A 26,203-nucleotide genomic window follows, 5' to 3' on the forward strand; every position below is an offset into this window, starting at 1 on the left:
ACCGGGCTGCCACTCTCTTCCCTGGGCTGGCCTCCTCCAGGAAGTCCCCCTGCCACCAGCTGCACTGAGCCTCCCCAAGTTGCCCCAGGTTGGTATGCAGGCCTGCAGGCCCCAGGGACCCATTGGAAGCAAGGCAGCCCGGTTCTCCCCTGAGCAGGTGTGTCTTCCCACACACTGAGCTCTGAGCCCCCTTTTCCTTGACGCAGACCAAGCTGAAGCCCAAGCGGGTCAAAGCCCTGTACAACTGCGTGGCCGACAACCCCGACGAGTTGACGTTCTCTGAGGGGGATGTGATCATCGTGGATGGCGAGGAGGACCAGGAGTGGTGGGTGAGTCTGGGCCTGAGGGGGTCTTTCCCCAGGTGAGGCTGCCCTACCCTGAGCAGCTTCAGCTGTCCTTTCCGTTTCCCCCTACTTCTGAGGGGTTCCCCCTCGTGGGCGAGCCACGTGGGCTGCAATTTCCAGAGTGCACCTGAGCGTCTGCGAGGAGGATGTGGCCTTGGGAGTCTCGGGCTGCTGCCTCCTCCGCAGTGCAGCGACAGATCAGTGCTTTTTAACGTTTAGATTCTGACCAGCAGTGGATGTGTGCTTAGTTAGTTGCTAAGTCGTGTCTGACTCTCTGCAACCCCATGGACTGAAGCCCGCCAGGCTCCTCTGTCCATGGGATTTCCCAGGCAAGAATACAGGAGTGGGTTGCTGTTTCCTTCTCCAGGGGGTCATCCCGACCTAGGGGTCACACCTGGGTCTCTTCCATCTCCTGCTTTGGCAGGCGGGGGTTCTTTTTCCGCTGAGCCACCAGGGAAACCTGAAGTCACAGCCAGCCTCTGAGCCTTTTAAAAAAGGCTCAGAGAAATATACAGCATGGTGTTCCCTGGTGGCCTAGTGGGTAGAACTTGGTGTTTTTCACTGTCGTGGCCCCTGGTTCAATCCCTGGTCAGGGAACTAACATCCTGCAAGTCGCATGGCATGGCCAAAAGAATAAGATATATTTTTTAAAGTATCAAGTACGGAAATGCTGCTCGTAACTTCCAGGGCTCCTCCACTCATAAACACACACACACACACACACACACACATTTAAATTTTGGTGGTTTTCTTTTAGACTTTTACTTACCTACTTAATTTACATCGAGATCAGACTTGATATAGAACTTACATAATTTTCCCAAAGCAAAAGTGAATGATTTACTGAAGTCTCATAAATGCTTGCCTACATTTAAATAGGGCTCCCTCATGTTTGCCACTTTCTGTGACTTTGAAGCTCACAAACTTCTGACATTCAGTCCCTTCATCTATCAAAAAAGCAAAAACACAGATGGGGTGGTGGTCAGATCCTGTCCTATGTGCCCCCCAAGACTGCCAGGACTGTGGTGGGGGCATCTTTGAGGGCACCGACTGCCCTTGAACAGGAGTTCCGAGTAGTAGGCAGGGACTGTTTGAAATGTGAGTGGAAGAAACAACAGTTCAGATGTTTTACCCAAGTAATTCTTTCCTAGAAGTTCTTCCAGACAGTCTTTTTTTTTTTTCCCCCTCCAAATGCTAAAATGCCCTTCAGAGTTTCCAGCATTTAGAATTTTTATAACCACCTAACCTTGTATTCATTTCAGATCGGCCACATTGACGGAGATCCCAGTCGCAAGGGAGCATTTCCTGTGTCTTTTGTGCACTTTATTGCTGACTGAATTGCTACTGAAGAAAAACACTTCTTTTAAAAGTCATGTCCTGTTTCATTTTTGGTACCAGTACTCTTGCCAGATAACCTGTTTCATGACTTGTAATGTACCCACTTTCTCTAATGCCACTGTTCTGCTTTATAAACTCAAAAGCCAATTTATATATATATATATCAATGAATTGTTTTTATATTTTGTGTTTTTCATGAAACATTGCTATACTTTTATTAGGAAAAACTCAATTTCCTAAGAGGTGAACTGAAAAGTGATTTTTTTTTTTTTTTTCCGAAAAGTGATTTTAACTACATAATCAAGCCTGAATCTACAGCATTAGCTGAACCTCAAAATAGTTTTGAGTGTTGGGAAGAAATGTGTCCTGCTTTTCTTGGCCCATTTCTTTACTCGGTGACCTTTAGCACAGTTATTCTTTTTAGAAAGCCAGTAAACTTTTGCTTTCCAATTCTGCAGCTAACCTGCACTTTCTAGATAAAATGCTTCAGTTCACCTTTAAAGACTTTTTTTTTTTCAAGATACCTTGAAAGTTTTCCTTTGAAATCCACCTGACATTTATTTAAAGCAACTTGGGATCCTACACGTAAGCGTCGTATTTTCCAGCACCTGGTGTGCGAGGTTGCAGCTGTCATTGTGTCCTGCATGAGTGTGTAAACTATTATGAACAAGCCTACCTAAGCCAACTAAAGATGGTTTGCTATGGCATACGTCAGCTCCAGATTGTATAAAACTGCATTTCCTGAATTCGGTTGAAAACTAAAGATGACAGATGGTGACACGGTTCTTAAAGCTAGTTTATGCGCTTTAGGTGTCCTGGGATTCGCTTTCTCGAGCCCCCTGGCTACAGCCAGAGTACCGTCACCAAGTCCTCGCTGTTTCCTGCCGAGTGTGCCGCTGCCTTCCCTCCTAGCTCGAGAGAACGTTTCCTCGATTTAGTGTCTTGTGTTTATAGAATATACCAACAGGAATGGTAGTTACACTGTCTTGCAATTTAATCTGTCCACTTGTTTGTAATCACGAACATATCAGAAATCTGTAGGTCCCAGGTAATAAAATAACCCCAGACATCTGGATTTCCTGTTGAAGTCCCATCATATCATTCTTAAACTTAAGCTACTGGGGGCAGGGGGTGGGGGTTAGGTTGTATACAATAAAATAAAAACTCATTAGGTTTAATGAACTTGACTATCATACCTCTTCTTAGTCATGGTGAGCGTAAGATTCAGAGTAGGTATGTTGAAAAATTTGGCGCTCTCTGAGAATAAATAGGCATGTGATGCCAACTTAGATTTTTACCAAAAGCGGTAAATTTAAGGATAGGCTTGGAAAGCAAGGCGACGATGCGGTTTCTGCATGTCATGATGGTACATTTGATTGAAGCAGCCTGTCTTTATTATGCAAGACTCTTGTTGAGTGTAGAGCTTTTTTTATTTCATTGTATTTTTTTTTCATTGATATTATAAAGGAAGACAGAACAAACTGGAATGTTTTACGATGTTGTATGGCAATTGCGTTTTTGCCTTTCAAAGTTCTGGGTAAAAATGTGTTAGATCTGTAATTACAGTCTTTATTTCCTTTTTGTTTTTAAGCACTACATGTTTTCACGAATTGTTCACTTGTTTTTGAACCCTTCATCTAGTTACTTCTCTCACAGACTGAAGGACGTAATCAGCTGTTTTGCACAGTGCACTTCATGTGTCTATCTTAGCACAGCCCTCCCACATCTGTACCTTATGCTCAGTCAGCCTTTTGCCTACTTGGTGCCAGCTATGTAAGGAATTAAAGCTGATCCATATCAACAGTGGAACACCAGTCCCAAACTGATACATCAGGGTCACTGGTACACACATAAATACCTAGGAAATATTTTCCCAGTCTACAATTTGGTGGTGCTATTGTGCAGTAATTAATATCACTCTTACCAGAAGAGAAATTATATTAACTTCCCTACTAATGATGTCCTTTCCTAGTTATTTGCTCTTTGCAAATTAAAAAAAAAAAAGCAACTGAGAAAAAGGAAAACACTGTAGATAATCTATTTATATTTAAAGTTTACGTTTTGTGACCTCAGCTGCAGGATTCCGGCATTTGGCATGCCATCCTCCATCAGGTCTGACCTCTAGGGATGGCAACTCAGAAATCTGTCCACGGACTAATGGTTAGCGTGTGATCTGTGAAGGGTGGGAACCACGACTGCAGCCTGGATGCTATCTGAGATGTATGATATTCAATTCATTCACTCGATTATTTCCGTCTAGTTGCAGCGCAACTGTATATATTGTATAACCTAAATCAGTTATTTTCATTGTCCTAATTAGAGCATGTTTAATAAGTTTACTCTTCTTGTTAACTAGTCATCTGACTGGAAAAAAATAAAATACTTTTAAATGGACATGGTGTTTTTCATGTTTTTAATCTTTTGAGTGTTCAGTTTTTCATGTTTTTAATCTTTTGAGTTGCTTCAGTTGTGTCTGACTCTTTGCAAACCCATGGACTGTAGCGCACCAGGCTCCTCTGTCCATGGAATTTTCCAGGCAAGAACACTGGAGTCGGTTGCCATGCCCTCCTCAAGGGGATCTTCCCAACCCAGGGATCGAACTACCATGTCTCTTTCGTCTCCTTAATTGGCAGGCAAGTTCTTTACCACTAGCGCCACCTGGGAAGCCCCCTTTAGTCTTTAGTAAAGCACTGTATATAAAAAGCCTTTAAAAAAAAATACACTAGTTTACTGAACATGAAATTCTTCACAGTGTATGACTTCTAACATGATCAGTAATCTTTGAGGGTTTTCAAAGATAATTACTGTGATTTATATTGTGGTTTGCTAACAGGTTATCCTGACAATACACCTTTTAAAGTTTCCCTTTTTGTGACTTGAGTTGACAGCATCACTGTTTCAAACCAACATGATTCGTGGGTCCCTGGACCAGACCTCTGCCTGATTAGAGCTCTGAGCTGGTGAGACTGCATCGACAGCCAGTGCTGCAGGACAGGTGACCTAGGTCTTCCTCAGAAAGTTCTCCATGCTCATTACTCATCGAGAGTGCTTCTGTAACACATAAAAGTCATTAGGCTTATTTGTGTCTAAAAGCAACAAAAGATGTTGCTCTTTTAGTTCCAGTAGGTAGGTAACTTCAATGAGCTAATTGGCTGTTAAGACACATTTTACTAGAAAAACAAATGACTGGTATTTTATACACTTGCATTTTCTTCAGAAAATCCAGAGCAAAAGATCACTCATATTTCTGTAACAGTTCAAAACTGTAGACTGGAAACAAACTATTGAGAAAACAGCTGAACATGAAGCTTACTTCCTCCTTGACTGCAGAATTCAAGGTTTCTCAGAAGTCAATACAGAGTCGAAAGCAGTGGATAAAACTTTGCAGATTGCTTGTGCTTGTTCCTACATAAGTGAAGATACAGTAAAAGAAATAGTAAGTCTGTTCCCCAACTAGATCAGACCCTCCTAATACCTGTCCTAAACCTACAAACCGCCAGCGTGGGGACATCCAGGACACGGCCTGCCTGGGTCACCACTTCCTGGGCCCCTTTAGTAACTGCACGCGGTAACACAGGACCCGCGGCCATTGGGAGGGACCCTCACGAGTCAGGACTACGAGGTGCAAGAAAGTGGGGCTGCTGGTGGACGACACACCCCTTCTGCTCACCTGCTTTGCATTCCCTCAAGAGGCAGGAGTGCTGGTTCTGGGCTAACAGCTCACAGCCTGCAGTAGGCTGGTCCGCTGGCTGACCTGCTGTCTGATACATGCATTTCCCTTATGCCAGGTATCAGACAACGTGGCAGACAGCATCTCTCCTGCCTTTGAAAAACCTAAATAATATGGTTTCACCACTTGGTCTGATGAATGAGACTAGTAACCAAGGAGACTGAAAACCTTACCAGGCTGTTGCACTGGTAAACCCACAGGCTGTATTCTTGGTTGTTTGCATCTGTGGTCTTCAGAGCCAGTAAGCTCTTTCCTGCCCCGAGACCATCATCATAACACACCATCCGGATGATTAAATACAGAGCGTGCCGATGCAGAACGTCCTGCAGAGGTCGGGGAAGAAGAACCGTGCTATTTCTTCACATGTCCACATTTTCCACTGCAGAATTTACCGTGAGGCTAAACAGAATGTATCCATCCATGGGTCTATCTGGCTGAACACAGTTTTTACAGGTTTTTCACCAAAAGGGACATTCCGGTGAGCTTGGTTAGGGGCCAGTTTGCCTTTAGAATCATGCCTCTCTACATAAGTTCTAAGAAAACTGAGACAATCTAAATTCACGGCCCTGTTTTCTACACCCAGCTGACAGCTGCTCTGAATTGGCGTGGGGTCCTAAGCTGAAAACGCATGATGGACCAGCCGTGGGTGTGGGGTGGGACGGGGTGGGGGTGGGCTTGGGCCCTGTGCTGTGATTCCTGGTCTGAACTCCCCAACACGTAAAACCCATTTTCCCCTTTAATTAAATTACTTACATACTGATCTGATGTAGACACTTTTATACCGTACTTGGAAACTCCCATAATAAATTCTTCCTCCAGAGGAACGAAGGGCAACTTTCCATCTTGCTTTAAAGTAAAAATAAATTACATTTAAAAAAATCATGTTTCCTTCTTGATTCTGATTAGTCAATTTTAGCATCTGGCCATCGCAAACCCAAACCCTTTAAAGAATGTGGGGCACACAACAGCCCCGCCCTCTTCTCTCCAAAGAGGCAGAAGAAATACCCCCTCACCTTTTTTTTTTTTAAGTAAGATGTCCACAAATTTGACCAGAACTGAGATCCATGTGCTCCATGGTTCTTGTTTGTAAATTGACACTCCTCACAGATACCAGTGGGGCTTATATATTTACACTAGAAAAACATAAGGCTCCTTTTTCAAAGTTTACCGTAACGTCAGCACATTAAATAATAGGAAACATGCTGCAGGAACCACTCTCAAACAGTTTATATCCTACGCAGGTGATGATATGTCTGGTTATCCCAGTGTCCCAGGGCTTTGGGCGAATAAATACAGCTTGACAAATGGTTTTTCAGCTCTTGAAAACATCCATCAGTACTTTGAGCTCTTCAGAAACAAGGAAGACAGCAGATAATGCCTGATGGTTTTCCTAGCAGAATATCACATTTTATCTGCTTAGTGTGCCTGACTTGCCTTCTCTACAACAAATACGATACTGTCAGCCATCAGTAGATGTTCCACACGGTCGACATTTTTGTGGAACCGTTTGCCTGCACTGAAGAAATTACAGTCATGAGCTGTGTCCACCGACCTTAGTTCGAGTCCTCAGACGCAAGCACACCCTCATGCCTATCACCTCTCACACAGGGTAAAGCAACTCCAAGAACCCACAGCAATGCTACTGTCAGTCGTGAAGTTCTGACAAGCCCAGTTCTACAGTGCTGTGAGAGACTGAGCAGTCTGTCAGCGTGAAAATAATCCTCGTGTACTTTGTGGGGGGCGGGGGGAGCGCTATTAGCAAACTTTCAGGAGACTATTAGTTGTTGCTTGCACAATGCTGGAATGACTTTATAGATTCCAAAGTAAAATGCTGGGATAATCATGTTAGTTGCCTGGTCAACGGCAGATGAGACTGGCTGATTTCCCCTCAGACAGAGGAGACTTCCTTCAGGAGGACACGAACGGCATATGAACCGAGCTCACCTCCGTGCGTTAAGAGACCACATGATCTTAAGAGTGACTGACATGCTACAAATTTGGTAAGGGAACCTTCCCATTGCAGTAACATCCCTTTGTTCATGAACACAAAGATGGCAGTTCCATCTTCTAGAGACTCGGGGAGCAACTGACTGTGGCCAGAGTCAGGCTTCCAGCTCATCCACTCCCTTCACTGCTAAGAGTACCGACCTCACAATACTTGATGCACAAACCTGACACTTTTGTCTTCATTTTCACTCTGAATTTTCTTTCGTGATGAATTCATTCTTTTATTTTCTCGGCCTGGATATATTTTCAAAACCCACCTCACCTCAATCCTTGCTGGAGACAGGGTATGAATAGAGAGAGATGGGAGTTCAACACCATGAATGAGATTGCTCATTCAAATAACTGAAAACAGTTCCATGGAGACACAGTTAAGACTTGCCAGAGTGCTCTAAAGCTAAGCCTGTGGTGTGCACTCGCTCACTGCGCTCAGCTCCCCGTTTAAACAAAGAGACATCCTCAGTCGACCCCAGAAAGAGTAAAAATCCACTGTTTGAAGGGAGGAACTAAGTCCCTGTGTTCCTCCATGACTCGGTCCCCAGGTACCTCCTCTGACCACCGCGCTCAGTGACATCTTAACAGTGATAAAAGCGTGGCTTCAGGAGAAGCAGTGAAGAGACTGGAAGAGTGGCATCTGTCTCCAAAGCCACGAATTCACCCCAAAATCTGAGAAAAAAAATTCTTTTTTTTTTCTTTTACCTGAGCAACATCTATATAATTTATCAGGTCCAGTGGCCCCTCAAGACTTTTCCCCTCTGAGAGTTTCAGTTTCTCAATGGCACCAACATACTTTATTCGAAATTCTGCACAGGTGTCTGAATTGTTGTTGCTTTGTCCTAAAGGTGAAGGAAAAATCGTTTAAGAGTAAGACTTCAAAAGAAACAGCTGCGTTACAGGGTATCTTTAACCCCTCCCCACACAAGAAATCGACTGTATCATTAGAACTAAAACTTTAATAAAAATTAAGAATTTTTAAATGCAAACTTTTTGATGTAATGGGAAAGAACTTGAATTTTCACTAACCTTTCCCTCAGTGACTCACAATGTACTAAATGTATAAAATCTCAGTAGGAATAAATTAAGTATTAATAGCCTTCACTTCATCAAAAAGAAAAACTAAAATGTCAACTTGACAATGATTGAGCACCTCTATAATGCATATGACATTTGATTATTTTTTTGGTTTCTTCTCCCACTTTCCCGGAACTTTAACTTTCTTTCCTGATTCAGGAAACCTGATCTACCTTTCCCATTCAGCCAGAAAAGACCAGGCTTTCTTTCCCCCAGTGTAGATGAAGTAATGCCAGACAGGACCAGATGGTAAGAGGTGAAGAACTCCATGTGCCATAAAGTCCAGCCAGTACAAAGTACCACAAAGGATTTACAACATCTGACATAGTAAGGGAATACCATGGTCATTCTTAGATCATGTTTATGTAACACAAAGATGCCCACATTTTAAATATTTCAAAGCACCTGGATAAAGACAATAGACCTTATGCTACCATATCCCCTTATACACCTCTCCTGCTCTCACCACCTTGCATGGACTGAGTTGTCTGTGATCCCAAAAGAAGAAGGATTTTGTGTAACAAAATGAATGTAGTAGGTTTCCAATTAGACACCAGCTAACAGGTGGGTCAGAAGCCACCTTTTGATTTCTAGAGAGCTGTCTTTCAGGAGGCTGCATAAATGTTTCCAAGGGCCAGTGACAGACCCCTGCTTATAACCATGTGCTCCTGATGTTAACGAGCTGGTACATCTCTGGGAACAAGGCTCCTTAGTCTTTTTAATCAGCAGGACATTGTTCTATCCCCCGCAAACAATGTAACTCCAAAATAACTCACCCTCCACCAGCCCACTTCTTAACAAAGCTATTCTAATACTTCTAAACTGTCACTACCAAGTAGCCACACATAATTTCACTCCACAACCATTACGAGCAGTTTGCTCCCATGGCTTTCACTACCCATTCCTCACCCCAACCCTCCTTCCACCAGATCCTGGGCCATTTCTGAACTCTTATCAAAAATGACAGAGCAGAGAAAGAAAACCCCAAATACTCAAGAACTCCTCGTCCACTCTGGTAAAACCATGTGAACCTCAGTTAAAAGCCCGAGATGATGAACGACCCCACCTCCGTCCATACCTGAGCTCTTGGTGGAGTCGGTGTCGAGGCTTGCCACCGTGCTGGACCGTGAGAGCCCCCCAAGGCTGGAGTCTACAGACTGAGAAATAACAATCAAACACACACACACACACGTTTTAAACATAATCAGAAGCACTATCTTCTTTCAAGTTTTTTACCAAACATTCAAATGACTTATTTACTATCACTGAATTAACACATATAAAATCAGGTCAGTTATTCATGCAGATCGACTGCGACAGAGTCTTTTGAAGACAAATTCCATAGCAGACTTCAAAAAAAAAAAAACAACCCATAATCCCAACTGCTCTTCCCATAACACAATAAGTCTGGGATCAACACTTTCAGTTTAAATTAAAGCCATTACCTCTATAGCCTTATAAGATAGTTGATATATACATCATATTGAGACTTGAAATTTCACATCGCATGTGAAAAATCTATACTTCACTTTCACATTATTTCCACAGAACCCAAGAAGAACTCTGTGCAGAATGCAGGCAGGGAGTGTTCTCCTGTTTAGTAAATGAGTAGAGAGATGCAGAACGGTGAAGTGATTTACCCAAGGTTACGTCTAGTCACCCCAGATCTCAACCCCACGTCTCCTGACCCTCACCCCGGTATCGCAATGCCTCCAACTACTACCTGGCCCCAGCAGGTAAACACAGGTGGAGCGGCAGACCAGAGAATAACTGTGATGTAAATCTGTGATGTGAATTACAAAGAAAAACCAATGAAACTGTTCAGCAAAATTCAGAGAATCATACGTGTCAGTGTAGTTTGTTCTACAGAATCATACTCTCAGTGTGCTTAATTTTTTAGAAATAAGTAAAAACCTTTGATTAAAAAAAAAATCACTTTTTGGGAATTCCCTGGTTGTCCAGGGGTTAGGACTCAGCACTTTTACTGCCGGGGCCAAGAGTTGATCCCTGGTTGGGGAACTAAGATCCCACAAGCTGCACGGCTTGGCCAAAAAAAAAAAAAATCACTTTTTTATGCTTCAAATCAAAATTACATTTTAAAAATACAGTCAAATTTTCATGTTTAAGAAGTGAATCAAGATGAATGTAAAAATGTATCAAGTCTTCAATTTTATTTCTTCCCTTTCTTAATAATTGCATTTCTGGGAATCTCAAACAAGAGCAGAGCTATATGCATAGAGAGGGTCATCATCACGTTGGGCTTCCCTGGTGGCTCAGATAGTAAAGAATCCTCCCACAATGCGGGAGACCTGGGTTTGATCCCTGGGTTGGGAAGATCCCCTGGAGAAGGGAAAGGCTACCCTCTCCAGTATTCTGGCCTGGAGAATTCCATGGACTGTATAGTCCATGGGGTCGTAGAGTTGGACACGACTGAGTGACTTTCATTTTCAAACAAGAGCAGAGCTGTATGCACAGAGAGGGTCATCATCACGTTTGTGTGGTTCTGACAACCTGGAAAAAACCTGAATATTCAAAGAGTGAAGGAAGGGGACCTGGAATTAAGATGCTGTTACAGAGTCAGGCTGCCTTCTGGGAAGGGAGTAACAGAGCGAGCTTTTGTGCTTCCAGTTACCCCCATACGCAGGAGAAGGCCAGAACCTAGCGACCCCCTGAGCAAGGAGGAAGGGAAGGGAGAAACTGGCCTATTTCCCCTGGTTCTGAATGCAAGAGCAGAAGCTTACTTCATCCTAGAGCACACGTCTAACTGTCACAAGCCTGCATAGAAGCCACACGAGACTCCCCGTCACTTGGGGGTAAGACCTCACTCAGGAGCACGGGTCTTTCTGGATCCCCCCGGCACACCCAACCCTGCCAGGGTGGCAGGTCCTTGAATCTGCACACGAGCTCTGGTCCAACTCGGCCAGCAGCAGGTCCGTGCGTCTCCCCTTCTCCATTGTCTGAACTAGAAAACAGGAAACTGGGCCCAGTTCAAGCCTACGGGCCTCATGCTGAGGTAAGAGCCAGGCGATTCTCTACGAGCTTCAGGAATTTAGATGCCTTAAAGAAAATCATAGTCGTCCCATTCCCAGACTGCACAGGTCTCCAAAAATGTCAGGTTTCCATGGTTTCGGCTACACGCTGAAAGCTCAGCCCTCCCGCCTGACGGAAATTCCTGCAGGGCAGTGGTGTCAGTGGTGTCATGTTCTTCCCTGAGTGTGGCTATCCTCACCCAGGGCGCTGCCCCCAGGCTGGCAAGAGGCACCCCCTGGAGGTTCTAGGCCTTGGGCTCCTCTCCTGCCACCTGCCTCGCCCAGTCCAGGTTCTGGGCACAGACACCTTTCACAATTGGGAGCTCACAAAGGTGAAGAATGATTTTAAAAAGGCTTTCTAGTCCTGGGGGCTTCCCTGGGGGCTCAGACAGTAAAGCATCTACCTGCAATGCAGGAGACCCGGGTTCAATCCCTGTGTCGGAAAGATCCCCTGGAGAAGGAAATGGCAACCCACTCCAGTATTCTTGCCTAGAGAATTCCCTGGATGGAGAAGCCTGACAGGCTACAGTCCATGGGGCTGCAAAGAGTCGGATACAACTGAGCGACTTCAGTTTCAGTTTTCTAGTCCTAGTCCAGTGGGCCAGGACTCGGGACTCTGAGGGCCCTGAACACTCAAATCAGCACATTTGCCTCACTCTCCAACTCACTCCCTGTGGTGGACACAGAATTATAATGACACACACACAAGTCAAGCCCTAGAATCCAAGACATCCAGTTCCTTGACCGCCTGTCAATTTCCTTGACTGCCTGTCAATTTCCTTGACCAGTGTTTCAATGAGACCTCTCACAGGTCCCAATTCATCTACATTAGTGGATTTAAGGACTTCAGAAAAATCTACCAAAGCAAAATAAAATTAAATCAAATGCAGGATGTATCTTGTGCAAAAAAAAGAATGTAAAAACCTCCAGTTTGAAGAATATCAGCAGGTCTGCCACACTTAGTACCTTTCATGCAGCATCACTCAGAAGAAACAGTTCTCACTGTTATGACCGAAGTCTCCGCTCCACCACCTACCTTGCTCTTGGTACTGATTTCACTGCTCTGGGAACTGCTACTGCTGTGGCGCTTTTTGCCTTTCCGAAACATCTTCCACCATAGCTTGATCTGCAGGCGCTCCTCTGGAAAAGCAAGCTTTATTTAGATATATGGAGAGAAGCAACTTTAAATCCCTTTACAACATAGTAGGAATAAAATTAAATAATAATCATCAATTCCTCCCAGTTCCCTGGTATACTTCTTTTCCTTAAAAAATAAATATTCCCTGCCAACCCACAAAATTTGGATACTATTTCATTCTTATACTTTTCTTGAATAACCAAGTTTTAACCCAGTGAACCTGAAAGGTAGGAACCTTTCTGTCGTCTCTAGAAGTATGAAAAGCACCAATCTGAGGTACCAGACACCTGTCAAATAGTCTCAAAATAGTCAAGTGCCTGCCTTCTCTTTAATCAAGCCTAGACGTTAGTAAAATATGTGACATATTAGTTTATCAACCAAGATTCTGAGATCAGTTACCGTCTCCACTTGCAGTTCTGTAAACAGCAGGGCCAAGAACTGAAAGCACTAACACCTCTGGGGTTTGGTGCATTTTTCTTAAAGTCGCAAACTATGTTTAGGGAAAGGCAGACATGACAATAATGTCAGGTGCTACCTCTCGCCTCATTCCAGTAAGGCCAGGAAGGTGACCTTAAATATTCCAGAGTCAGCCTTATGTAGATCTTTAATGAACTATTTCTCCTTACCCACTTCATAGGAGCAAGCATATTATACTTGAACAATGATGAACTGGCCAGAGAAATGTTTCATAGTTCAAGCGCTTTCACACTGTCTTACTTAATCCTCACAGCATCTGGAGACACCCGGAGTCTGCTCCAAGTGTTCTGTGCGGGTCTGTCTGCGTCCTGTATCCCGCTGGGCTCTGCCCCCAACCCCCAAAGGGGTTTACAGAAGGGAGGTTAGAATCCACGTTTCACAGATGAGGGAACTGTGACCCATCTTTCAGGAGAATGTATGAATTTGAGAAACTAACAATTGTTTACTAAAGACTGATTCTACAGAGGGAAAGGGGGTCTGCTTACTGCAGAATCGAATGCTATTCTACCGTCTTCAAAGGTTCCAGAGAGCGGTCTGCAAAGATAGCTTCCTTTCACTCTGACATGGTCAGGTCTTGACAGAAAAACAAGATACCTGATGAAGGAAAAGAATGAGTAAATCAGTGAATGTCCCTCTCCAATGAACAGTTTCTCCCAGTGAAACTGGAGATACTCCCCTCCCCAACCCCCCCACCAAGTCCATTCACAAGCATCTGACCTTTGACTTGACTCCTGAGCCCAAGCATTTTGATCAGCCCCATCATCCAATTTATTTCTATTATTTTTGCTTCATTTGTGGAGTAGCAAGAACACCCAACTCATTCATTCATTCTTTCTTTCCTCAGTGGCCAGCGAGCCCCTATCAGGTGCTTGGACTACACCAATGAATAAGACAGATAAAGTCTCTGACCTCAGGGAGCTTATTTTTTATTTATTTTTAATTACTTTTATTTTTTTCGGTGTGGGACCTTAGTTCCCCCACCAGGAATCAAACCCATGCCCCCTGCACTGGAAGCATGGGGCCCTAACCCCTGGACCACCGGGGAAGTCCAGGGGGCTCATTTTTACAGGGAGCAGCCAGACCAACATGAAAACCAAGTATCAAACACGTTATTTGGAAATAATAATTGCTCTAAGGGGAACTAAAGCAAGTTAAGGAGATAGTGATCAAAGGAAGGGGTGACTCTGTGAGATAGAAAAAAAGACGTTCTGAGGAGATGACAGCTAGGACCTGAGAGAAGCAGGAGCAGACATGATGTGGAGAAGCAGGACCGTGAGTGGAGCACACAGCAAGTGCACAGGTCCTGAGGGACGCCAGCTGACGCGAGGGCCAGTGAGACGCCAGGACGACTAGGAACAGGAGGCGGAGGGACAGGGACAGGCGAGGCAGAGCCACAGAGCACCTCGCAGGCCACAGCAGAAGCTGGGGTTTTATTCTGGCTTTCACAGGAAGTCTCTGGAAGGTTTCAAAGAGCAGTCAGGTGGTACGATCAAATTTCTGTTTTAGAAAGATGACTGGCTGCTGGGTAGGGAACTAGCTACAGAGCGTAAAAGTAAAAAGAGGGAGACTACTGAGAAAGCTTTGGTGGGTGACTTGTTGGATAATTCTGTTGCCGACGAGAGCTTCGCCATTGCGGGATACTTTTCCGTTAGAGAAGGCAAGACAGCCTTATTCCAAGGTATGCCCAAAACTGGATAACCCTAGCAGCACAAAGTACCATAATCTTTCAAGTCTCTCTCTCTCTCTATATATATATATATATATAAATTTTAATGATTTTTTAAAAATTTGATAGTATTGTTATAGATTCCCAAAGCATCTATTCAAACCCCTAGAATACTAGAATGATTTGAAAGTCACTACATTATAAGGCCTTGGCAACTCCTTAAGACTTTCTTTTTTCATCATTAGTCTAGGAGCTGTAGGGGAAAAGCACTTATGAAAGCCTTTGATATCTGCCACTATTTTGATGCATGTTCTTAATTAAGCAAATCATTCTCATCTCTGAATTATTCATGCATAAAGATGAGGCCAAAGATACTGCTACTTGGATGTTGCACAGACTCATCAAAGGCAGAAATGCCTAAAACAGAAGCCATCTTCCCCTCCACACCTGCTCCTCTCCTCTCCCTTTCAGTAAATTACATTATTTCTAGTATAAAGTGGGAAACCACCAACCCCTCACTGTTCTCCAGCCCCACATCCAGTTAAACCCAAGATGCAGTGATTCTACCATCTGTAGATTATACCATTCATGAATCAAACAGGGCCTGCATTGTTCTAGACTATGGTTACATAGAAATACTTTTTCATTATCTGATGAAAGTGATAGATCCTTAACCTATAAAAAAATGCACAAAGTGTGGAATGCAATTTAAGGAATTCACCAGCCTCCAGGAGACATTTCAAGGGAGAGGGACCCTGTCCTGAGACAGGTTGGGTCCTGGGACCCTTTGCTGCAATGCCTGCATCTGGACAAATGCCTCCTTGAGCAACAAAATATGAAGAAACTATATGGAACTAAAAATAACCATGTGCGTGCATGCACAAATATCTTGGAGGAAAAGCTATGACAAACCTAGACAGCAAATTAAAGAGCAGAGACATGGCTTTGTAGACAAAGGTCCATATAGTCAAAGCTATGATTTTTCCAGTAGTCATGTACAGATGTGACAGTTGGATCATAAAGAACGCTGAGTGCTGAAGAATTGATGCTTTTGAATTGTGGTGCTGGAGAAGACTCTTGAGAATCTCCTGGACAGCAAAGAAATCAAACCAGTCAATTCTAAAGGGAATCAAACCTGAATATTCACTGGAAAGACTGATGTTGAAGCACCAATACTTTGGTAAAAGAGCTGACTCATTGGAAAAGACTGATACTAGGAAAGATTGAAAGCAAAAGGAGAAGGGGGCAGCAGAGGATGAAGACAGTAAGATAGCATCACTGACTCAACAGACATGAATCTGAGCAAACTCTGAGAGATAATGGAAGACGGGAAGCCTAGCGTGCTACAGTCCATGGGGTCACAAAGAGTAGAACACAACTTAGCAACTCAATAACAACAATACACGTGCAATTGGGGCAAATTCTGGACAGGCACAAAAAGACCAAAAACCCAACTACCACTTCTGAAGACCAAAAACAGGGTACTGCACATGCCTCCTGCACTCACCACCAAGTTCAGTTCAGTTCAGTTGATCAGACGTGTGCAACTCTTTGCGACCCCATGAATCGCAGCACATCAGGCTTTCCTGTCCATCTCCAACTCCCAGAGCTTACTCAAACTCATGTCCATCGAGTTGGTGATGCCATCCAACCATCTCATTCTCTGCGTCCCTTTCTCCTCCTGCCTGAAATCTTTCCCAGCATCAGGGTCTTTTCAAGTAAGTCAGTTCTTCGCATCAGGTGGCCAAAGTATTAGAGCTTCAACTTCAAAATCAGTCCTTCCAAGGAGCAAGTGTCTTTTAATTTCATGGCTGCAGTCACTGTCTGCAGTGATTCTGGAGCCCAAGCAGAGAAAGTCTCACTGTTTCCATTGTTTCCCCATCTACTGGCCATGAAGTGATGAGGCTGGATGCCATGATCTTTGTTTTTTGAATGTTGAGTTTTAAGCCAGCTTTTTCACTCTCCTCTTTCATTTTCATCAAGAGGCATTTAAGTTCCTCTTCACTTTCTGCCATAAGGATGGTGTCATCTGCATATCTGAAGTTACTGAAATTTCTCCTTGCAATCTTGATTCCAGCTTGTGCTTCATCTAGCCCGGCATCTCACATGATGCACTCTGCATAGAAGTTAAATAAGCAAGGTGACAATAAGCAAGGAGTACCTTGAGGTACTCCTTTCCCGATTGGAACCAGTCTGTTGTTCCATGTCTGGTTCTAACTGTTGCTTCTTGACCTGCATACAGATTTATCAGGAAGCAGATAAGGCAGTCTGGTATTCCCATCTCTTTAAGAATTTTCCACAGTTTGTTGTGATCCACAGTCAAAGGCTTTGTAGTAGTTAATAAAGCAGATGTTTTTCTGGAACTCTCTTGCTTTTTTGATGATGCCAACGGAAGTTGGCAATTTGACCACCACCAAAGGGGTGGGAAAACCACCTAAAGCCACCCCTCCTGCCTGACCCCTAAACACACCCCTACCCTCTGGCCAAGCTTTGCTTGAATTTCTTGACTGGACTCTTATCAATTTCTATTGATTAGGGAAGGCTAAGACCACTGGCTGGTATCAGTCCTAGCTGGACTTCTTGCCATTTCAAATCTATCACCAAGCTCCAGCTAAAATGATTTATTTAAAACTCAAGTCAGATGCCATGTAACCAACTTAAAATCTTTCACTGGCTCTGTAAAGTTAAAGCCTGAAGTCAAGGCTCTTTGCCAGGACAAGCACAGTTGGTCCTGCCTGACCTGGCTCACATCGACCTCTCCAGTCTCATCTTCCACAATCAACTTCACACTCACCTAATATGTAAAGAATGCACAGCTGCTTGAGGTTCTCAGCATGCATTATGCTCCCTGTTTCCACACTTTGCTCCTGCTGTTCCCTCTGCCTACAATACTCTTCCACCTTCTACTTGATTTGCTAACTTCGGTCACTGTCAAGACTCAGTTCAAACTTCTTCTAGAAAGCCTCCAAGTTGGGCTAAGGGATGGTCCTCCACATCTTGATCTTAGCATGAGTCGGCTACTGACCACTTGTAACTATCTCAGAACTGTGAGTGCATCAAAGACCAGGGCTAGGTCATCTCTGTATACCCGATGCCTGGCACAGCCTGACAGAGGCCACGCTAGCCAACTAGAGAACTTTCTTATGAGATAATACCCAGATGACAACTTCCACATACTGAATACCTACCATTTGCTGCCCAGTGCTCACTGCCATATACATACGTACATAGAGGTATCTACATGTATATGTATGTGTATGTATGTGTGTTACCCTGGTGGCTCAACAGTAAAGAATCCTCCTGCCAATGCAGGAGCCCGGGGATCGATCCCTGGGTGGGGATGATCCCCTGGAGAAAGCAATGGCAACCCACTCCAGTATTCTTACCTGGGAAATCCCATGGACAGAGGAGCCTGGAGGGCTAACAGTCCATGCTCAGTAGCTCAGTCGTGTCCAGCTCTTTGTGATCCCAAGGACTGTAGCCCGCCTGGTGCCTCCATCCATGGGGATCTTCCTGGGGAAGATCTTCCTCATCCTGGGGATCTTCCTGCCCCAGGGATCTAACTGCTGTCTCTTGCATCTCATGCATTGGCAGGCAGGTTCTTTATCACCAACACCACCTGGGAAGCCCAAAGTCCATGGAGTCACAGCAGAGTCAGACACTACCGAGCGACAAAAAATGCATATATATATGTCCTTGTGCTGTATATACAGTACCTCTGACCCTCTCTACTTACCAGCAAGGTTGCAATATTACAGCCCCTTTCAAATGAGGCAGTCAAAGCTCTAAGTTTATTAAGCAGCTTGCCCAAGGCCACAAGGCTAATAATCAGTTTGGTTCAATCACTTAGTCGTGTCTGACTCTATGACCCCATGGACTGCAATACACCAGGTCTCCCTGTCCATCACCAACTTCCCGGAGCTTACTCAAACTCATGTCCATTGAGTTAGTGATGCCATCCAACCATCTCATCCTCAGTCGTCACCTTCTCCTCTCGCCTTCAATCTTTCCCAGCATCAGGGTCTTTTCCAATAGGTCAGTTCTTCACATCGCCAAAGTATTGGAGTTCCAGCTTCAACATCAGTCCTTCCAATTAATATTCAGTGCTGATTTCCTTTAGGATTGACTGGTTGGATCTCCTTGTAGTCCAAGGGACACTCAAGTCTTCTCCACAGTTCTTCCGCGCATCAGCTTTCTTTGTGATCCAACTCTCACATGATTAAGGCCAAATCTGGAGCCTCGGTAGAGCTGCCGCCAAAGCTCCTCGCAGACTCCACCCAGCTCCCCAGGTATTCGTCGCCGTCGTGACCGCCTGCCACGTGCTGGTGCGCTGCACAACAGACAGACACAGCCCCGGCCCCGCGCTGCGGGGAAAACCCCAGCGAGCGGAGAAACCGACAAGATCCCGCACAAAAAAAGGCGGCCGCTCTTCGTCGCCCTGAGCTCAGATCACGGCCGGGCGCGGGGAACAGCCCGGCGGGTGTTCGCACCCCATCGCCTTCCGACAGGACCGGCCAGACGCCACACCCGTCGTCACCGGGGCCGCAGTCCCAGGACCCTGCCTCTACCCGCAGGCCCAGGCCCGCTGCGCGGCTCCCGCCGTCCGCCTGGCGCTGTCCCCGGGACCCGGGGCCCGTGGAAGGCGGGTCCCTGCGGAGACGGCGGCACCACCCATCCGCCCCGCGGCGCTGGCCTCCCCGCCGGCGCCACCCTCGGGGCCCTCGTCCCTGACCACGCTAGGCCCGAGCGCGGCGACGGCCGGGCTCTCACCTCCGCGTGGTCTGCGCTCAGGCGTCAGACACCCACCGCCGGGGCAGCCAGAGGAGCCGCGGCGGCCCCTACGCTCCTAATTCCAGCGCCAGCTCTTCCGGGCCCCCGAGCCCCGCCCACCAGGCCCCGCCCCCGAAGCCTCGCGCAGGCGCAGTCCGGACCCCGCCCCAGGTCCCCGGAAGCCTGGGCTGGGAGGAGCCTTGCGAGTTGGGCTCTACGACCGGAAGTCGAAGGGAGGAACCTAGTGTCGCGGGCGCCTAGATGCCGGAAGTTGTGCTCTCGTGGGATGGAGCGGGGGTGGTTCTTCCTTCTTAGGGTCTCTGTGTCTTTTCTTCTAGTTTAGAAAGACTCCTGCGGCCTGTTGTTCCTCATTCCCGTTTGGACTTCTGAGATGTCCGCGATTCCTGCAGAGGAGAGTGACCAGCTGCTGATCCGACCCCTGTAAGGGACCTGAGAGGGACTGAAGCCGTGACTGTGAGGCGAGGAGGGGAACCCGATGGTTGGCCTCAGTCGCCCTCCGCCCCAGGGCCGGTTGCCTCGGCAGCCAGCTCCTGGCCCGAGCCAGGCCTCTGCGCTGCAGCGGTTTGAGAAACTGAATCGGAAGGGGCCTGCTAACTTGAATAGGATTTTGCTTTTTCTTCAGTCTCAAGGGAGGATAGGATGTCGCGTTTGGGGGCGAGGGCCTATGGTGGGACCGCAGGGCGCTTTCGTATACGCCCAAGAGGGGCGACTCGTGAGGGAACCAGGGATGCTGAGGATGGCAGGGTCAGATGATAACCTGGATAAGGCTGTGACAGCGCGAGGAAGAACTAAACTTGTGCCTTATTAACCTCCAGGACTCATATTTGCCGAAATGTGAAAGGGGAAATACATTAGGGAACTTGTGAGTTCCATTCAGAGCTTACACTCTCCGGGACTAGGGAAGGTAGAAAGTGGGAGAGGTGAAAAGGCAGAAATGTTAGGACAATATCTCAGTCGCTGATTGACCGTGAGAGGCCTTGTCTTTCACTGGAAATGGCCTTCTGTCAGAGAAGCACCTTATGGACCTGGAATGCTGCTTAGAGAAATGAGAACTTGCCTAACTGCGCAGTTTGAATCTGCAAACACGTTTATTGTTAGACATGAGTTAGCACCAAATGAACACGTACATTTTTCCAAAGGTAGAAAGTATCTCCTTCACTTGGTCATTCAGTAACTCCTTGAGCACCTACTGGGGATGGAACACAAGTTTGCCCGCCGCTCGCTTCGCACCTGTCATCTCTTCTTGTGTTCAGCAAACTCTGAGCCAGTGTCAAGCAGCACACTAGGCACTCGGGATACAAATAAGACAGGGCTGAGTTAACTGAATTCACCCTTTTGATGGGAATTGCAGTGCCAAATGAAAAGTGCTGGAGAGAGAGTTTGGAATAATAGCAGCCAATTGCTTTGGCGTCAGACCTGAAATCCAGTCCATACTCCAGCGATTACTAGGACAACAGCCTCACTGAACCCACTTCCTCCTGTGGAAATAGTCGAGCAGCACTTAACTGTCCAGAGCAGAGCTCCTTGTAGGTGCTCAGTGAATTGTGACTACTGTAAGAGGACACATAGGCATTGCAGTAAGGCCCTGAGAGCATGCAGAGTGGATTTCTGGTGAGAAGACAGTGCCATCCTGCGTCCTGGAAATTAGGACACTGAACTGAGTCCTAGAGATTGACTACAAATTAAAGACAGCCAAAACATGGGGGCAGGGATGTTCCAGGCTGAGGAAGTGGCACATGTGAAAATGAGAGGTCTCTTTGTGGCCAGTCTCCCTGTGGGTTCAGCTAAAAGATAACAGATGAGACTATAGAGGCTTTCAGAGTCCAGCTTATGAAGGACCTTGTATACATGCATACTAAGGATTTGGAGTCTTTATTGCCAGTTATAGGGAGCCAAGGAAGGGTCTTAAGCAAGGATAGGATGTGGTGGAAATTATGCTTTAGGAAGATCAAAGATGCTTCTGGCAGCAGTGGCACAGATGAATTAAAGGTGTATTAAGGGACTTCCCTGGTGGTCCAGGGGTTAAGACTCTGAGCTGCCACTGCAGGGAATGCAGGTTTGATCCCTGGTCAGGGAACTAAGATCCCTCATGCCCATGAGGGATCCCTCATCCCTCATGGTGTGGCCGAAAAAAAAAAAAAAAAAGGTGGATCAAGTGGAGAGAATCCAGTAGGATGAGATTGAAACAAACCAAATGATAAGCAGTGAGATCTTGAAATGAGTGAAATGAGCAGCAGTGGGTTGGAAAGAGAGACCTGAGAGTAAAGAAGTGAAAGCTTTAGAAGTGAAAGCTTTAGAGCTTTGTCAGTGATCAGATATGTTAGAAAGGGCAGATGTGGAAGGGAAGGCCGGGCAGAGAGGAGAGTTAGGATGACTCCAGTTCCCAGGTAGGATAACTGGTAAGTGGTGGTGTTTGTTACTCACTCCAGGAGTACCCAAGATGGGGCAGGTCTGGAGTAAGTTTGGGAGTTTTAAATTGTTTTATAACAGCCTTATTGAGATTGAAATCACATCAGCACACTCATTTAAAGTGTACAGTTAGACAGTTTTTAATCTATACAGTTTTACAACTATCACCACTGTCAGGACATTTTCATCATTCCAGAAAGAAACCCTGTATCATTGCCCTGCAAATTGCCCAGCCCTCGGCCACCGTTAATCTCCTTTCTGTCTCTGCAGATTACCCTGTTTTGGACATTTCATATAAATGGGTTGCAACATGTAATCTTTTGAAACTGGCTTCTTTAACTTAGTGTAATGTTCCCAAGTTTCCTAATTTGGGAGTTTTTACTCATTCAGTAGGTTTTTCTTGAGATTTATTGCATGTCAGGCACCTTACTATATAGCAGTGAGTGAAATAGACATCTATGCTATTATGGAGCTTTCATTTTAATAGTGAGAAATAAGCCATAAACAAGTAGATATAATGACATCATGTAGTAATAAGTATTACAATATAGTGGTCTGAAGGGCAAATGAGGTGACATTTGAACTGAGACTCAAATGATACACGGGAGCCAATATGTCAATATTAGGGCAGAGTGTTCCAGAAAGAAGAGCACGGGCTAGGGACTTGAAGTACAAACTTGTTTGGCATATTTGAATGTTAGGCGCCTGTGAGATGTCCCAAGAGAGACCAAAACCAGGTGACTTAGAAGTCTGGGATTCGGGAGAACAAATACCTGAATCTGGACTACAGATAGAGAATTGGAAGTCCTCATGTGTTAACTGTAGGACTTCCTAGGTGGCCTGTCTGGGTGTAGCGTCTGTCTACAATGCAGGAGACCTGGGTTCAATCCCTGGGTCAGGAAGATCCGCTGGAGAAGGAAATGGCAATCCACCCCAGTACTATTGCCTGGAAAATCCCATGGACAGAGGAGCCTGGTAGGCTACAGTCCATGGGGTTGCAAAGAGTTGGACACGACTGAGCGACTTCACTTAATGTATTAAAAATGTGAAGATGAAGATCAGAAAGACTGAAAAAGGAGCCAAGGGGAGAACCCTTGGAATAACAGCTTTTGAAAGATGGGTAGAGGCAGCTGCATGAAGGAAACTAGGGGAAACCAGCAGGACAGGATGAGAGCATGAAGTCAAAGAAACCAGGCTCAGAGAAGGAATAAGATGACGTGCTGCCTGGAGAAGAGTGAGATAGGAACTGAGAAGGGCTCTCTGCACTTAGCAACAAAGAGCTGTTTTGCAGGGAGAGTTTCAGAGGGATGGTTGGTAAAAAGCCAGAATTCAAAATATGTAACCTTTAGTAAGCGGACAGGGAGACTAGAGATTAGAATTAAGGGATTTTCATTTGGGGACAAGGATGACTGGGATGTTTAAATGCAGATGTCAAAGAGGATAGTAAGGGGAAAGCCAGTGATGTAGCAGGGGTCAGTACCTCAGAGGGAGGGAGGAGGTGGGCAGAGTGTAGAACCATGGTGAAAAGGTTAGCCTTACAGAGAGAGGTCTGTTCTCTGTTCCAGGAGAAGTGGAAGAAGAGAGATTTGAGTGGGTTGGCAAGTTGAGCGAACCAACAAACTATGTAATTTTTTGATACAAAGAAAGCCCATGACTCAAGAGTAGGATACAGCATGGGAAAATTTAGGAAAGGGGAGAAAGTTTGAAATAGTTACTATACCAACAACTGTAGGAAAAATGGCACCAAAAACTGGAGGGACACTCAAGAGGGAGGGCAGAGGGCCAGTTAAAGTGGCAGGCCAGGGGCTCACGGTGGTCGTCTGGTTTTCTTTGCATCCTGCTCTGAAGTAGGATCTCAGTCTGAGGATGCGTCCATCTCATGTCAGTCCTGTAGCCTATCCATTCTTGGAGCCAGGGTCCTGGTATTAGGCCTTTCCATATGCTAGGTGCTTATCTACACTGCTTGGCAAATAGAAACTGCTTGAGGGAGTTCCCTGGCAGCCCAGTGGCTAAGATTTAGCACTTTCAAACCTGTAGGCCTGTAGACTACAGGAACCTAGGACTACAGAAGCTGTAGTCCTAGGTTCAATCCCTGGTCAGGGAACTAAAATCCCACGCGCCCCACAGTGCAGCCAAAAAACCCCAAAAAACTGCTTGACATTAAATAAGTGGTTGAATCACAAGCTAGAATGGTTGGGATAAGGCATCAAAGAAGGCGAGGGGTTAGACTGGTGAGGCTTAAAGCCTTGTGATAATTGGAAAGAAAGGCTGTTTATTCTGAAGAAAGGAAATTTGTTTTAAGTGAAATAACAGAAAGTAGCAGGAAAAAGGAATGAGATTCACATGTATGAATATTTAAATTTAAGCTATTTGGTAAATGTGTATTATCATCTTGAAAGAATTTTTAACTGCTTATGGGTTTTTACTTAAGTGCTAATTCTAAAAGTTTTATTAAATCATCTGAGTCACTGCTAGTTTACATTTTAAATACATCATCATTTTAACCCTAACATTCATAAGGTTGGATTTAACCTTTGATCCTCTCGGTCTGACCTCTGAGAGGTCACTTTTCATTTTTTCCCCAAGTTGATGCTGTTCTTCCCTGTCTTTGTAATTTTGTGGAACTCATCTGTCTCAAGTTAATGTCATCAGATGGAACGTAGTTTAAGTTGTAAAAAAAAGTTTGAATTTATTTGGCTTCATTTTGATGGCTTTTTAATCATTTTTATTTTTTCCTTTGAATGTTTACAGTGGAGCTGGGCAGGAAGTGGGAAGATCATGTATTATTCTGGAGTTCAAGGGGAGGAAGATAATGGTAAGTGGCTCCGATGGTAAAGAATCCACCTGCAGTGCGGGTGACCTGGGTTCGATCCCTGGGATGGGATGATCCTCTGGAGGAAGGCATGGCAACCCCCTCGAGTATCCTTGAGCTTCCCTGATAACTCAGCTGGTAAAATATCTGCCGGCAATGCAGGAGACCTGGGTTCAGTCCCAAGGTTGGGAAGATGCCCTGAAGAAAGAAGTGGCTACCCACTCCAGTATTCTTGCCTGGAGGATCCCCATGGACAGAGGAGCCTGGTGAGCTACAGTCCATGGGGTCAAAAAAAGTTGGACAGGATTGAGCAACTAAGCACAGTATAGTCAGATTAACAGTGTGTCTATGTCTGCATTGAGTGTTAGGTCTGTTCTAGTTCAGTAGTTTTTTCTATTCAGCATATTAACTGTTTTGCCCCCAGAATAATGTCATGGTTAGTATATGCGTCTATAAAATGTTAACGTGGAAAACTAGTATACTTCCACTTGGCATTGACATAATATTAGACTGAGGAACTAAAGATTGTAAAACTGTCAACTGGATCTCGTAATCTAAAAGTCTTCCAAATCCCTCTTCCATTCCTGAAGGTCTGCCAACCTGTCTGCCCCACCCGCAGTGGGAGACCCCAGGGAACTGGCCTCCTCAACACATGCAGAACTCCAACCTCCTCCTGTGCAGTGGGACAATAGGCCAGGCCCTGGTCTGGTAGCTGAGGTGCCTAAGTTAGCACCAGGGTGCCTGGCCTTGGGCAAGTCAGGCCCCTTCTCAGCCCGTTTCCTTAGCTGAGAGCTGGAGGGACTGGAAGAGGTGGTCTCTGGGGTCCTCATTATGAAGGCGGTGCAGAGGCTCATCAGGGTCTTTTGGTCTCACTCTTCCCCTTCTCCCACTTAAAAGAACAGGCACACGGCAGACACAATCTTTTTAATCATTTACTGTATTAATTTGATAGAAACACCCTCCCAAATGAGGATATAATTCAGGAATGACTGGTTCTGAAGAATTTGTCTTCTAATACCTAAATTGTCCTGATCAGAGAAGTTTCCTGTTTTTCTAATCATTGCCTTCTCACGATAGTCACATGTGGTAGTAGTGAATCTATGAACTTTAAAAAATGCTAGCCATTTCTGATGTTAAAGTTCTTGCAAAAGAGTTCATTCATTATTAGAGTGCCTACAAAAAGTAACTAGAAAGAAGATTTCTTGTATTTTGTGTCCTTGTGACTCTAAATATGAGCTGTATTTAAATTTGGGAAGTTAGAATTGTTAACAGCGTATTTACCCATTTAATAAGAATTGCATTCCAAACATATAGAATCTTTCCTGATTGTGTATGGTATGATGGATCAGTTATGATGTCTATTTGTTGAATGAATTTGAATAAAATGTGAGAAG

At 45.2% G+C, this 26,203-nt stretch overlaps 3 protein-coding genes across 15 annotated transcripts in view; 2 read left to right on the forward strand and 1 right to left on the reverse strand.

Annotated features, from left to right (window-relative positions):
- The window catches only part of ASAP2 (ArfGAP with SH3 domain, ankyrin repeat and PH domain 2), a 162,115-nt gene extending 158,039 nt beyond the window's left edge, over window positions 1–4,076 (forward strand). For all 4 annotated transcript variants that reach the window (XM_086325531.1, XM_086325532.1, XM_086325533.1 and 1 more), the window contains 2 exons: window positions 207–329; window positions 1,607–4,076. In XM_086325531.1, the coding sequence (XP_086181657.1) occupies window positions 207–329; window positions 1,607–1,681 (198 nt within the window). In that variant the 3' untranslated portion in view covers window positions 1,682–4,076. The remainder of the gene's footprint in view (window positions 1–206; window positions 330–1,606) is intronic.
- On the reverse strand, window positions 1,082–19,663 carry ITGB1BP1 (integrin subunit beta 1 binding protein 1). 9 transcript variants are annotated; one of them, XM_086325562.1, is made up of 10 exons: window positions 18,534–19,663; window positions 18,184–18,416; window positions 13,617–13,725; window positions 12,553–12,656; window positions 9,566–9,644; window positions 8,116–8,252; window positions 6,166–6,258; window positions 5,586–5,735; window positions 4,996–5,087; window positions 4,389–4,733 (listed from the first exon to the last, which is right to left on the reverse strand). In XM_086325562.1, the coding sequence occupies exons 4-9, from the start codon at window positions 12,622–12,624 to the stop codon at window positions 5,016–5,018; spliced, it is 603 nt and encodes a 200-aa protein (XP_086181688.1). In that variant the 5' UTR covers window positions 12,625–12,656; window positions 13,617–13,725; window positions 18,184–18,416; window positions 18,534–19,663; the 3' UTR covers window positions 4,389–4,733; window positions 4,996–5,015. The 9 variants fall into 9 exon arrangements, with proteins under 9 accessions (XP_086181680.1, XP_086181688.1, XP_086181681.1 ...); XM_086325555.1 differs by lacking the exon at window positions 4,389–4,733 and adding an exon at window positions 16,305–16,913 and having other exon boundaries at window positions 4,831–5,087; XM_086325556.1 differs by lacking the exon at window positions 4,389–4,733 and adding an exon at window positions 16,305–16,913 and having other exon boundaries at window positions 4,831–5,087; window positions 18,724–18,842.
- Window positions 19,664–19,840: 177 nt separating this feature from the next.
- CPSF3 (cleavage and polyadenylation specific factor 3) overlaps window positions 19,841–26,203 on the forward strand; it is a 33,395-nt gene continuing 27,032 nt past the window's right edge. For both annotated transcript variants that reach the window (XM_086325542.1, XM_086325543.1), the window contains exons 1-2: window positions 19,841–20,008; window positions 24,749–24,812. In XM_086325542.1, coding sequence (XP_086181668.1) covers window positions 19,959–20,008; window positions 24,749–24,812 — 114 coding nt within the window. In that variant the 5' untranslated portion in view covers window positions 19,841–19,958. The remainder of the gene's footprint in view (window positions 20,009–24,748; window positions 24,813–26,203) is intronic.

The sequence above is a fragment of the Bos grunniens genome, chromosome 11 (genome assembly GCF_055505025.1).
Source record: "Bos grunniens cultivar Pamir isolate PY7600 chromosome 11, Bosgru_T2T1.0, whole genome shotgun sequence".
Lineage (NCBI taxonomy): Eukaryota > Metazoa > Chordata > Mammalia > Artiodactyla > Bovidae > Bos > Bos grunniens.

Excerpts from the sequence above, each read along its gene's own strand:
- ITGB1BP1 (XM_086325554.1), bottom strand. The coding sequence starts at position 12,624 with ATGTTTCGGAAAGGCAAAAAGCGCCACAGCAGTAGCAGTTCCCAGAGC. Across the intron at positions 6,259-8,115 it reads ATTATATAGATGTTGCTCAG|CAAGATGGAAAGTTGCCCTT; the intron begins GTAAAAGAAAAA and ends TTTACTTTAAAG. Across the intron at positions 5,736-6,165 it reads TGTCTACATCAGATCAGTAT|GACGTTCTGCATCGGCACGC; the intron begins GTAAGTAATTTA and ends CGACCTCTGCAG.